The 12,333-nt window shown below is 44.4% G+C and overlaps 1 protein-coding gene across 5 annotated transcripts in view; it reads left to right on the plus strand.

Moving 5' to 3' along the window:
* FASTKD1 (FAST kinase domains 1) overlaps positions 1-2,809 on the plus strand; it is a 134,639-nt gene extending 131,830 nt beyond the window's left edge. For 3 of the 5 annotated variants that reach the window (XM_033944707.1, XM_033944706.1, XM_033944709.1), the window contains one exon: positions 2,390-2,524. In XM_033944707.1, the coding sequence (XP_033800598.1) occupies positions 2,390-2,485 (96 nt within the window). In that variant the 3' untranslated portion in view covers positions 2,486-2,524. Of the gene's footprint in view, positions 1-2,389 lie in introns of all 5 variants that reach the window. The other 2 variants (XR_004539471.1, XM_033944708.1) reach the window with 2 other exon arrangements.
* The last annotated feature ends 9,524 nt before the right edge of the window (positions 2,810-12,333 follow it).

Here is a 12,333-nt window from a genome sequence, read left to right on the forward strand (position 1 = left end):
CCAGGACGCAGAATGATTTACTGTACTTGTTATATAATTTGATATAATTATTCCATTCTAAGTCTTGAAAGGAGTTCCAAATCATATCCGCTGGTATTTCATTTCTTTGTATGTTTACTATTTGATGTTCATGTATGTCGTTTGTCGAACAGTTATTTATTAGGTTTTTAATTTTTGAATCAAAATGCTGTGCTAGGTCATTTGCAGAAGGCAGCTTGATATTATGCATGGGTTGAGTGTAGCATGTGGTGTCAAATAAGTTCGTGACTAGGTTGAACAGTTCTTTTGTATTGATTCCTTTCGAGCTAGTATTGAATGAGTCAATTTTGGATGAGTAAAAAGCTTTACGTTTTTCTTTTATCAATTGTTTGTAGATTTTTATGTTGGATCTCCAGTTGTTCCAGTCTATCATTTTCCCGGTTTTTTTCCCGATCCTCTCCAATCGTCTTACTGCTTGTTTCATTTTTAAGAGTTCAGTGTCCAACCATTTATTATATTTATTTAAGCAGCTTTTACTATTTCGTTTAGGGGCAATTTCATCTAAAATGGATACGCTTGTTTTTGTCCAGTGATCCCAGAAATCAACCTCTTCTCCTATCTCTGCTCGTAATATGATCCGATTTGGAGAAAGGCACTAAATTTCACATTTATTCATTAAAGAGTATGGTTATAATCAAAGCAGTTTACATTTTAAACAGGTACTTATTTTGTACCTGAGGCAATGAAGTGTTAAGTGACTTGCCCAAAGTCACAAAGAGCTGTAGTGGGAATTGAACTCACAACTTCAGGGTGCTGAGGTATTTGGTCTAACCACTAAGCCACTCCTCCACTCCATTTAATTTACCACATTTGAGAAACAAAGCGATTCACATAAAACCAGATTACTTTTACAGTGGTATTGAGGTCTAGATGCAGTAAGCTGTGCTACCCTTTAGTGCATTGGTTCTCCCATGTTGACATTACCATAAGATGCTATAAGAAATGTTGCATGAAAATTGGTGTAAAACCACTGTGCTAAATGATAGTGTAGGCATGTAAAATGGATTGTATAAAGAAGCTGCTGGAAACAAAAGGGTAATTGAGATGACATGTGGCCCTTCATCTAGATAACCAAAGTCCTCGGTAGCCGAAATGAGCCCCTGGACCCTCCACCCCTCCTCAACAAAAATATTACTTGGTGGTCCAAGTGATCTCCCCCGCTTCCCACTCTGTTCTGCTTCCGGCACCATCATCTTCCACAATAGACTTGCCTGACTCTCATAGTTCAACCTAAAGCACCATTAGGGGTCAGGTACTTCCATTTTGGAAGATGTCAAAAGCAGGGGAAAGTGGGCACTGTTTCTATTTTCCAGTATTTAGGGATGAAAGTATATGATTTAGGGAACGTCAGGGAGTATTTTGGGAGGGACAGGAGAGAAAAAGTCGGGGTGTCCATAGAAGTTCACTTAGGCCATCATGGTTTTTTGTTGGGTTTTTTTGGAGGAGGAGGATGTTCTGGAGGGAGTTAATATCTGGAGTCCACTGGGCCACAAGGGAAATTTGGGGGAGATATAGAGAATGGGGGAGGGCAGAGACAACAAAGTTTAAAAGGCTGCTCGCTTTTTTTATTTTATTTTATATCTCCCTTCTGTCAGTACATGAGCCAGTCCGTGCTTTTGCACTGGCAGGAAAGGAGACATTTTACTCTTGATACTGCAGATGGCTGCATTGGTATGCACTGTTTTTTTATTCTCTGACAGGGTTTTAATGCTGAAGTAATTTGCATGCCATTGGTTTACTGCATTGGGAGTAAACTATTTTTTTTTTAATTAGAATGCTGTGTGCTTAAGTGTAACACAATGTTATTACTCAGTGCATACTGCACAGAGCCCTGACCACACACTCATTCTGCATCAAGACTACAGTAGCTTGATACACACACTGTAGCTAGATCAATTCCTTATATCTTGTTTAACTGTATAATCAACTTACCTTGAGTTTAGCCTCCTATCTGTTTATCACCATCTAATAACTGCACTTGGCCCCTCAGCTATTATTAAGTTACAATTTGCTGATTTTGAGTTTACCTCACTTATTGCATTAGTTTATATTTGGTCTTTTTACCACTGTTAACAAAATTGTAAGTTTTATGTTGAATTATACTTGCTGTACACCCCCTTGGGTGAATCTCTTTATAACGGCAATTAAGAAATCAAAATAAATAACATCAGGGAGAGTAGGAAGACCAAATCTTTGAAAGACAGAATGCCACTTTACCATGAAATTCTAACAGTTAAAATAAATTTCTAGTGTACAATAATATTATACAGGGGTGCAAAGTTTCATTTCATAAAACTATGAAATTTACTTATATCCTGAGCATTTATTTTAAAATTTGCATCTTTTACAGATTCCCCATTTTGAATGGAATTCAATGGAACTGTCCACAAAAGATGCCTGGATGGAATACCTCAGAAGGAAAATATTTGAAGACACAGAATCATGAATATATTTTTATATTAAAGTCTCTGTTTACTTTTTTATACTGAGTGGTATAATTCTTTAAGCTCTGTGCAGAACAGCTGATTTGATATGTTATTTGAATTTGGCAGTACCTCCTGTTTCCATTTTGTGAATTTTTTTGTGAGTAACAGCCTGATGGGATTGAAGAAAGTAGAGGCAATATGAGTTTTTATTTGTACAGTGGAGTAAAACAGAACACCAAGATAAGGCAGGGATATACACTGTCAGCATTCTGTTGCTGCCGAGTTTATATTTTGCTGCCAGCAGGAGGCATTGCTTACAATAAAATGAACTTCCCCAAATAGAACAAGATAGCCTTGTGCTTCCTATAGTACTCCAGAATAGAGGAGTTTGATTCTTAGGAGTGTGAATTGTGATCTGAATACAGGTTGTATATTCAACTCGGGGAACTCATCTGCTGTGTCAGAATCCCAGCTACAGGATACAGAGGGACAAATGAACCAATGGCTGTAATATTATTTTGTCAGCAAAAATACTTGGTTTTCTGCCTGGTGATGCTTTCTGTGGAAGTGTGGTGTATTTCAATCACATAATAGCAGCTTTTCCAGCAAAATAGGTGAGACATTCTAGACAGATAGGCTATTTCCCCACAACTGTGTGCTGCTGCAGAAGAAAACCACTCTGGATTTTTCACTCTGCCTCTGCTGTACTTCACTAGTTTCTCTAGCTCCACCAAGAGTTCTTTCCTTCTGCACGTGTGCCTGCAGGAGTGTTTGTTCTGCTCTCCCCATTTTATTATTTTTAATTCGATGTAATTTTGTCCCTTTTTCAGGTAATTTGGTGCTTGGAGCGATTTTGAAGCTCTGCCTGCTTGAGAATTCACAGACTTTGATCTGTAGCTGACAGACCGATCCCACTGGGTACCTGTTAGTCAGCCTGCATAATTTTCTCTGGAGCTCAGGGCCATCCCTGACATGGTCTCACCTGCTGTTAAGCAGGGGGTCGAGCGCAGGGTGTTAGGCGCCTTTAGGAGGCTCAGCAGGGTCTCGCAGGGTGCCAGCTGTGTCTTCGCACCTCCGCCCATCCCAGCACGTATCTATTGGTCCACAGGGGTGGAGGTGTAGTCAGACATAGAAGTCTGACTGGCAGCCCAAAGATCAGCTTTACAGAACCATTCCCAGCATTGTGGCAGTGAATTTTCTCATCCAGCTACTATGAGAGAGCTAAAAGCAGGTTGCAGCACAGATCCTGTCAGGTCACAGTGAGTGTACAGGCTGACAGCCTGTGAGAGGAATTGGAGAAGTTTGGAAAAGTGAGATTTTGCGAGTTTCTTGAAGTTCCCCTATGTTCCCCCTCCTCAAAAATCCTAAAATCACCATTTTTAGAGTTTGGGAAGTGTGAAAAAAAAATCACGATTTTGGTGTGAATGTTTTAATGGTGGCCATCTTGGATTTATAGCGATCTTTTTTTCTAAAGCTCTGCTTCTTCAAAACTGCACATTTCACGTAGAAACTTGCTGGGATGAAGTCCTTGGGCTCTCCTCATGTGGATTATTTTCAAGATTGCGCAAATGTAGCATTTTTAGAGCATTCTTGCACCACATGGCACAGCTGGAGGGGGGGGGCACAATATCCAGCTTAGCCTTGCCCCTGCTGAAGCAGGTGACTAAACAATCAACTAGCCTGGTGTGGCAGCCTTCATTGTTTTCATGATGCAGCACGGTTGGTAATTCCGTTTGTTAGACGGCGAACTCTTCGCGACCTAAAAAAATGACAATTTTAGTCACTTTAGGGTGACTCTACGCCCCAGGAGCCAGACACTTTTTCTGAATTTATGGAATTTTTGTAGTCTGAATCTCAGAACCAGTGTTCTCCCCCTGCACAGTTCCAATCTGTCTCTCAGTGGCGTTGCTTCTTTGGACATGTCCTCGATTCAGCCTTCCAATGTTCTTGCACTGCCTGACCCTGATCTGGGGGATCCTGATGCGAATAACTTGCTATTTGCAGATGCAGCACTTCCCAGGGCGGGAGATTGGGGACTTTGTGCAGAATCTGTGGATCTTTCTGGGGTTTTGGACCCTAGGGATGCTTTCACGTTTCTGCACTTATTTAAGTCTGTGGCTTTGACGGACCTTATTTCTGAATCTTTGTAGGAGTTCAGTTTGGTCACTCAGCCGGTTCTGTCCACTTCTTCCTCCTAGCTTTGTGGTGTGTGCTTGCAGTTTACTACCTTTCCCTGGCACCCTGATATGAATGTTCTGGTCTCAGAGCAGTTTGACTCTGAGCAGGGTGCTCTGAAAATTGCTAGAGCTATGTCACACTGGTATCCCCTATGAACGCGAACTAAATTACTGTGAACAAAACTGGATTTTTAGGTTGAATATGGTATACCTGGGAAGTCTAAACCAGGAAATAGAATGGATGTCTCTTATCTGATTCGCTACTGCTGCCCCTGATGTCAGAGAAGAGGGAGGTTTAAAAGAGGAGCAAAAAATGCCGCAGCCATCTTAGTCACAAAATTACCAATGATCAGGATGGTGTGGAGCTAAAGCAGAAGGGGTAACTATTCAACTACTAAAGGACTTACCGGTTGGGAAGAACCTCTTTCTTTAAAGTTGCTTTTAGAGATGTTTGCAATAGCAGAAAGGTCTTTTAATTAAATTGATATACTGAGTTTAATGAATGCATTTTATTGCAGGGGACTTTTTCTTGATACAGCCTTCGGGCGAAACATGTCGGAATGACAGGTCCCTTCCCAATAACTACTGACAAAGGGAAAACTCAGAAAATGCAGGAAAAAAGATTAATTGAAAGATTAATTATTTATTTATTTATTCAAGCACTGAAGTATAGAAGCACTAATGCACTAAAGCACTTTATATAAAACATAATGGTCTGATGAGGAGGCTAGTGCCACATAGTATTTGGCCACTCATACCAATTGGCTAATGCTGGCACTTCTGAAGACCAATGAATAAGTAAAAACTATAAATGAACATGTTATGAAGTACTGTTTGTGAAGAACATGAGTGATAGTATAACAGTACAAAGGACTGCTGTACACATTACTTATACACTGGTATCCCCGGCACAGGAGTGTCATCTGCTTTTGGGTCAGTCCAGGGTGGATTCTTTGGTGACATAGGTGACTAAACACACCTCTCTCCCCAGTGAGGGTGGTGTAGTGTTAGAGGATATGCAGGACCGCTGTGTGGATGTAGTCCTCAGGAAACTTTTTGACGTAGCTGCTTTAGGAATTAAAGTTGCTTCAGCAACATCTTGTATAGCATGCGCCTGTCTCTCTCAAATGGACACACTGGAGAGTGAGACCATGGTTCCCCCCTCTTCAACTTATTTTGGCTGGGACAGATTATATGGCTGATGCATTGTATGACCTTATGCAAGTTTTGGCAAAGGTGTGAGCATACTCCCATCTCTTCCCGAAAAATGCTTTGGTTCAGACAGTGGGCTGGTGATTCCATTTCCAAGGCTACTTTGGCTAGACTGCTTTTTCAGGAGCAGTTATTGCTTGCCAAAGGTCTGAACAACCTTATGGATTCTGTGATGGACCATCATCCTAGGACTCTGCCTGATAGCAGACCCAGACCCTCCTGGGGTTCTGGTTATTCTAATTTTTGTGGTTTACAGCGATCCCAACCGTATGTAAATGCCACGTCGCAGATATTTTCACAAGGCTACCAATGATAGTATAATGGATAGAGGCATTCCTAGCCTTCCACTTCTAGTTCTGCGCCCCCTGCTGAAGAGGCACAATGGTGCCAGGCTGAGGGATCCCCCTCTTCAGATAGGATGATGGCTCTTAGTTTTTCTTCTCACCTGGATACGCATTACATCCGACAAGTGGGTCTTGGATATTATTTAGTTGGGCTACAAGCTGGTATATGCCCAACCTCTGTCAGATTAGTTCATAGACTCTCCTACAGGTCACTAGGTCAAGGAGCTCAAGGTTCAAACCACCGTTCGGCATTTGCTATATATTCAAGCTATAGAGCTGGTGCCGCTCAAATACTCTGACTCAGGCAGATACTCTTTATATACTTTCTCATGACCAAGAAAGGCTCCAAAGATTGAAGACCTATTCTGAACCTTCAGCTCGCAAATGTGGCTCTTAAGATTCCATGATTTTGAATGGAGGCCAAGCATCATTGCAGCAGTGGTCCCAGGAGTATTCTTGCCTCTCTGAATCTCATGGAGGTGTGTTTGCACATTTCCATTCTTCCAACACACTGCAACTTTTTTTGTGGTTTCATGTTCTGGAATAGCATTACCAATTCTCGGCTCTGCCTTTTGGGCTGACGACAACACCCTGGTCTTTCACCTAGGTGATGGCTGTCGTGGCAGCTTACATGCTAGAGATGGGTCTCCAGGTTCACTCATACTTGAGGTGCTGGAGGACCCAGGCTGGATTGTCAACTTCAGGAAAAGCCATCTGATACCCACACAGTTACTGGACTACCTTGACGTTCTCTTAGACTCAGCAGCAGGCCATGTCTCTCTACCAGAAATCGGCTTGCAGAAACTATGTGCCCAAATGTCTTCCCTTCTAGAGCGGCTGGCTCCGTCAACATGTGATTATCTTTAATTTCTGGGATCCATGGTTGCCACGCTGGATAGGTTCTTGGGCGAGAGCGCACATGCATCCTCTTCAGCATGCTTTGCTCTCTCTCTATGGGCTCTGCACAGGGATGACTTACAGGCCTATCTACCATGGACTGGTGGCTTCTCCTGCAATTGCTCTGCGAGGGCATACCACTGCACATTGCCTCCTGGGTCATGGTGAGGTCAGATGCCAGCCTTCAGGGCTGGGGAACTAATTGCAATCATTCTCCTGTTTAGGGGAGTTTGACACCCTCTCCGCGAAAATGGTCAGTTAATCACTTGGAACTCAGAGCCATTCAACTAGCTCTGATGAGATTCCAGAAGACTCTGGAGGGCCAAGCGGTTAGGGTCTTCTCCGGCACTAGCCTATGTCAATCGTCAGGGGGTTCCGAAAGCACTCCTCTGGCTCAAGAAGCCCGGCTTCTATTTCTTTAGGCAAAACATCACCTCCTAGTACTGACAGCAGCGCATGTGTTTGGAGTAGACAATGTTCAAGCAGACATTCTGGATCCGGGCGAGTGGGCCCTGTCCATAGGGGTGTTCTGAGCAATAGTGAGGCACTGGGATTGGGCCCGCTTCAACATCATGGCTATGGCAAGATCCAGGAAAGTGGATTACTTCTTCAGTCAAAGATCTGAGTACAGAAGTGAGGGGTTCAACATTCTGGTGCAGCCGTGGCCTCCAGAGATTCTCCTGTATGTTTTTCCTCCTTGGCTGATGTTTGGCTGGGTCATTAGATGGATTGCTGCCCATTTGAGCCGTGTCATTTTGGTGACTGCAGATTGACTTCGCGGACAATTTCTAAGTCCTTTTACTTTTCATTGTAGTTCCTTTCTATACCAACTCCTGTAAACCGTGCTGAGCTCTACTTCTGTGGAAATGATGTGGTATACAAAATTAAGATTTAGTTTAGTTTAGTTTGCACAAATCTAATGCATCTGCTCAGGAATTGCAGCCTTTGACTGAGCGCCCTTCCAGACCTCTACCTGGACTTATGCTGAGTCCAGTGTCCTTGGAAGATCTGGGTCCCTTTGCTCTTGCAGCATGGCTCTTGAACTTGCAGTCTTAGAATACAGAGGATATTCTGCTATGATTGATCCTCTTCTCAAGTCTAAGAAGTCATCCACGGTTTCGGCTTATGTTAAGGCATGGAAGACCTTCCAATGTTATTTCACTCACTCAGGACCAAGTGGATCCTTATTCAGCTCTGATCTCTCTGATTCTCACCTTTCTTCAGGCTGGTCTGGATAAAGGCTTCACTGTGGCTTCTCTTCGGGTCCAGATGATGGAGCTTTCTTGTTTTAGATCCCAGGAGTGTAGGTCCTTTGGCGTCTCTTCCTGCTGTCGCTAGATTTTTAAAGGGGACTCTGTGTCAGACCACTGGTTCATCAACCTATCTCTTCCTGGGACCTTTATCTGATGCTGTCTAGCCTTACCAAGGTGCCTTTTGAGCCCCTTTGAGATGCTTCCCTCTTGGCCTTGATGCTCAAGACTGTTTTTTCTGGTTGCTATTCCTTTGGCACGACATGTGTCAGAACTACAGGCTCTGTCTTGTAGAGAACCATCCCTTCATTTTTTGGAGACTGGGGTTTTCCTTTGGACAGTTTCTTCCTTCCTGCCAAAGGTGGTTTTGGTTTTCCATGTTAATCAGGAAGTGTGTTTGCCTGCCTTTCAGCCTACTGCTGAAGGAACTGGATGTGTGCAAAGTTCTTATGAGTTATCTAGAGGTCACTAACAAGTTTCATCTCTCTGACCATTTGTTTTTGCTGACTCATTCAGTCAAGCGGGGCGCTCCTGCTTCCAAGGCCACGATTTCCAGATGGATCAGTAGGGCCATTTCATTTCTAGGAAAGTCTCCTGTTTCCGTCAAGGTGCATTCTTTCATGAGTGTAGCTTCTTCATGGGCTGCACCTTGAGCTGTCTCCTGTGAAGAGATTTGCAGGTTTTACGCGTTTGCCAGGTTTTACGGAAGTGAATGTGGTGGCTAGACAGGACTCTGTCTTTGGGCCTTTGGTCTTCAGGGTCGGCACAGCAAGCCTGCCCGAGCTATTTGGGGACTGCTTTTGTAAGTCTCATCTGCCTAGAATGTCTCACCTATTGCACTGGAAAAAGAGACTATGTACTTATGGTAATCTCTTTTCCAGTAGATAGGTGAGATGTTCTAGACCCCGCCCAGTCTTTACAGTGCCTGCCTACTGTTTTACTGTTTATGCTTCTCCAAGCTGATTATTGGATGCCCGTCAGCCCTTGGGGACTGGGAAGAATTTGTGTATATATATATATATATATATATATATATTTCAGTTTTATATGAGAGCAGTTACTGAGCTCCTTTGAAGGCTGTGTTGGCAGTTAACATTATTGTTGAGTTCATCCTTGAGCAGAACAGTTGATGTAAGTCTGTTGCTATAGGTGCCTCTACTTCACGTGTATTGGGTGGCTCTCGGTTCTTGGGTATTAACTGTAGGTGGAGCTAGAGAACCTAGTGAAGCACAGCAGAGACAGAGTGAAAAATCCAGAGTGGATTCCTTCTGGAGATAGGCAGCTGTGGGCCATTCCTGTATGTGATTTTTACACATCAGTGATCTCGGAGAATAGAGATCACTGGAGTTAATACTTATTCAAGCTCAGATTGTGCCTAAGGGGCCCTTTTACTAAAGCTTAGCTTGTACTAAGTGCCACGTGAAATGTAGGTTTAACACAGGGATTTGCAGCAATTAACACATGCTAATTCCATTACCACATGCTAAGCTTTATGGTTTATTTTATTTGATATACCACCCTTCCTTATACAATAACAGAACAGCTCACATTGGGCTAGATTCACAAATCAAACCGATCGTGTACCCCTTTGCGACCAGTTTTCCTTCTGGCTCGATTCACTAATCTCTCCAATGATCCGCTTCTAATCCATGCATGCAAATGAGGGGAAACACATGCAAAATAGACAGGGGCACGTTTCACCAAAGAAATTTCAGGCTGGCCGATCAACCCAACAAGCGACTGCTGGGGACTAGTTGAAAATGTCTTTCCAACTCTGCAGCTCCATTGAAGCCCTGATCTCTACACATCCTGCTGCCCCAAATCTCTCCTGTTTGCAGCCCTGATGCTCTTCCCCAATCTCTCCTGCCTGCCACCCGATGCTCTTTCCCAATCTCCTGCCTGCTCTGCCCCGAATCATCACTCTGCTCATCCCCGGATCTTTCCTGCCCCCCGCCCCAAATCTTTCCTGCCCTTCCCCGCACTGCTAGCCCATGGTTTTAACCTGCTGATTTAAAGCAGGTTAAAACCATGGGCTCACTGGGCTACAAAAGTTTTAAAAAGTAAAAAAAAACAAAAAACCTCACGGCTACAGATGGTCTGTGCATGCGTGGGATTGCACACTAGCGATCCGTGTAGGCCAGAATGAAGGCGTTCCTCCGAGCGCCCTCATTTGAATGTTTCCAAGTTGTGAATTCATTGGGCCTGATAGGAGCGGCCACGGATCGCCCAGGAAAAACGGGTTAGTGAATCTAGCCCATTATTATTAAAACATATGATAAAATTGACTACACCGTAAGAAAAGAAAAATATATACAGTGGTACCTTGGATTACGAGCATAATCAGTTCCAGGAGCATGCTCATAATCCAAAATGCTCGTTTATCAAAGTGAGTTTCCCCATAGGAAATAATGGAAACTCGCTTTGATATGTTCCCACTCCCCCCCCCGAGGCCAGGGCGCTGCGCCCCCCTCCCCTCCCGCGTGATCCGGCACCCCCCGCCCGACCAACTTTAACTCACCCCCCCCCCCGGTCTGGCACCGGCACGAGAACCGCTCTCCCCCTCGCAAAGGCCCCCCCCCCGCTCAAATCGGCACCCAGCCCACAAGTGCCGGTGCCGCTTGAAGATCTTCTTCCCGGTCTCTGCCGGCTTTGAGCATGCATCTGCGCATGCTCAAGCCCTTCTAATTCTCCCTCTCGCCGAGATTCTCGGCGAGAGGGAGAATTAGAGGGGCTTGAGCATGCGCAGATGCATGCTCAAAGCCGGCAGAGACTGGGAAGAAGATCTTCAAGCGGCACCGGCACTTGTGGGCTGCGTGCCGGTGCCAAAGGGGGGGTGAGTTAAAGTTGGTCGGGCGGGGGGGGATCCTGTTCTCGCGGGAGGGTGCTGATTCGAGCGGGAGGGGGCCCTTTGCGAGCAAGGGGGAGCAATGCTGGTTATCGGGGGGTGCTCGCAAATCGAGTCAACACTCGGTTTGCGAGACACGTTTTGCGAGAATGTTTTGCTCGTCTTGCAAAACACTCGCAAACTGGGTTACTCGCAAACCGAGGTTTGTATATTAAAATTAAGAAAAATTAAAGAAAAAAGCTTTCCTAATAGGGCCCCTAAGGAGAGGGTTGGGGTGAAATTCATCAAAGAGCGTTAACCATGTTAGCATGCACTAAATGCTAAAGACACCTATTGTGATATAATGGGTGTCTTTAGCATTTAGCATATGCTAACGTGCTTAGTGCCTTTTGATGAATTCCCCCTAAATGTACTCAAAAGTAACATACAAGATAATTTTCTTGTGTCTTCAGGGAAGACATACACTATTAAAGCTACTTTTCCACAGAAAGAGGTATATTCTTCTAGTGAGTTTAGGGTTGGGGGAGAACTAGGACTAACCACCAAACTGCCCAAAAACCACTTTTGGAGACCCCCACCCCCCCAAATCGCTGTGACAGGCTGTCAGCCATGTACTCACTGTGCTGGGAACTGCAGAAAAGGAAGCTGAAACAGCTTACAGGGAGATCCCTCTGCCTCAAGTTTTGAAACCTGGACTGTTGCTCTGACTACCACTCCAGCCTGACACCTCAGCTGGAGACCTCAGTTGTCCCCGATCCCGGATATGCCTCCAAGGAGCCATGCAGCTTGTGCTCAAACCCCACTAACAGATGAACCTAGGGTGAGTCAGCTCCCAAGGAAATGGTCCCTGAGTCCTGATCTGAGAATGTAGGCTGTCCAGGCAGGTGCACTGCAAAGGAGCCAACATCCTGGAAGCAGACTTTACCCTTAAAGTCTGTGATCTACCACAGCCAGAGCTGTCCCCATGGGGAACCTCTGCAGCATGAAGACACGAAGTGTGTAAAAATACTGAGTAGAAAGAAAAATAAATATATCTGCCATCATGTTTCTATAGAGACTGTGTCTGAATTCAAGAGGGCCTGGGATAGGCACATGGGATCTTTCAGAGAGAGAAAGAGATAATGGTTACTGTGGGTTAGACTA

Source organism: Geotrypetes seraphini, chromosome 5 (assembly GCF_902459505.1).
Source record: "Geotrypetes seraphini chromosome 5, aGeoSer1.1, whole genome shotgun sequence".
Lineage (NCBI taxonomy): Eukaryota > Metazoa > Chordata > Amphibia > Gymnophiona > Dermophiidae > Geotrypetes > Geotrypetes seraphini.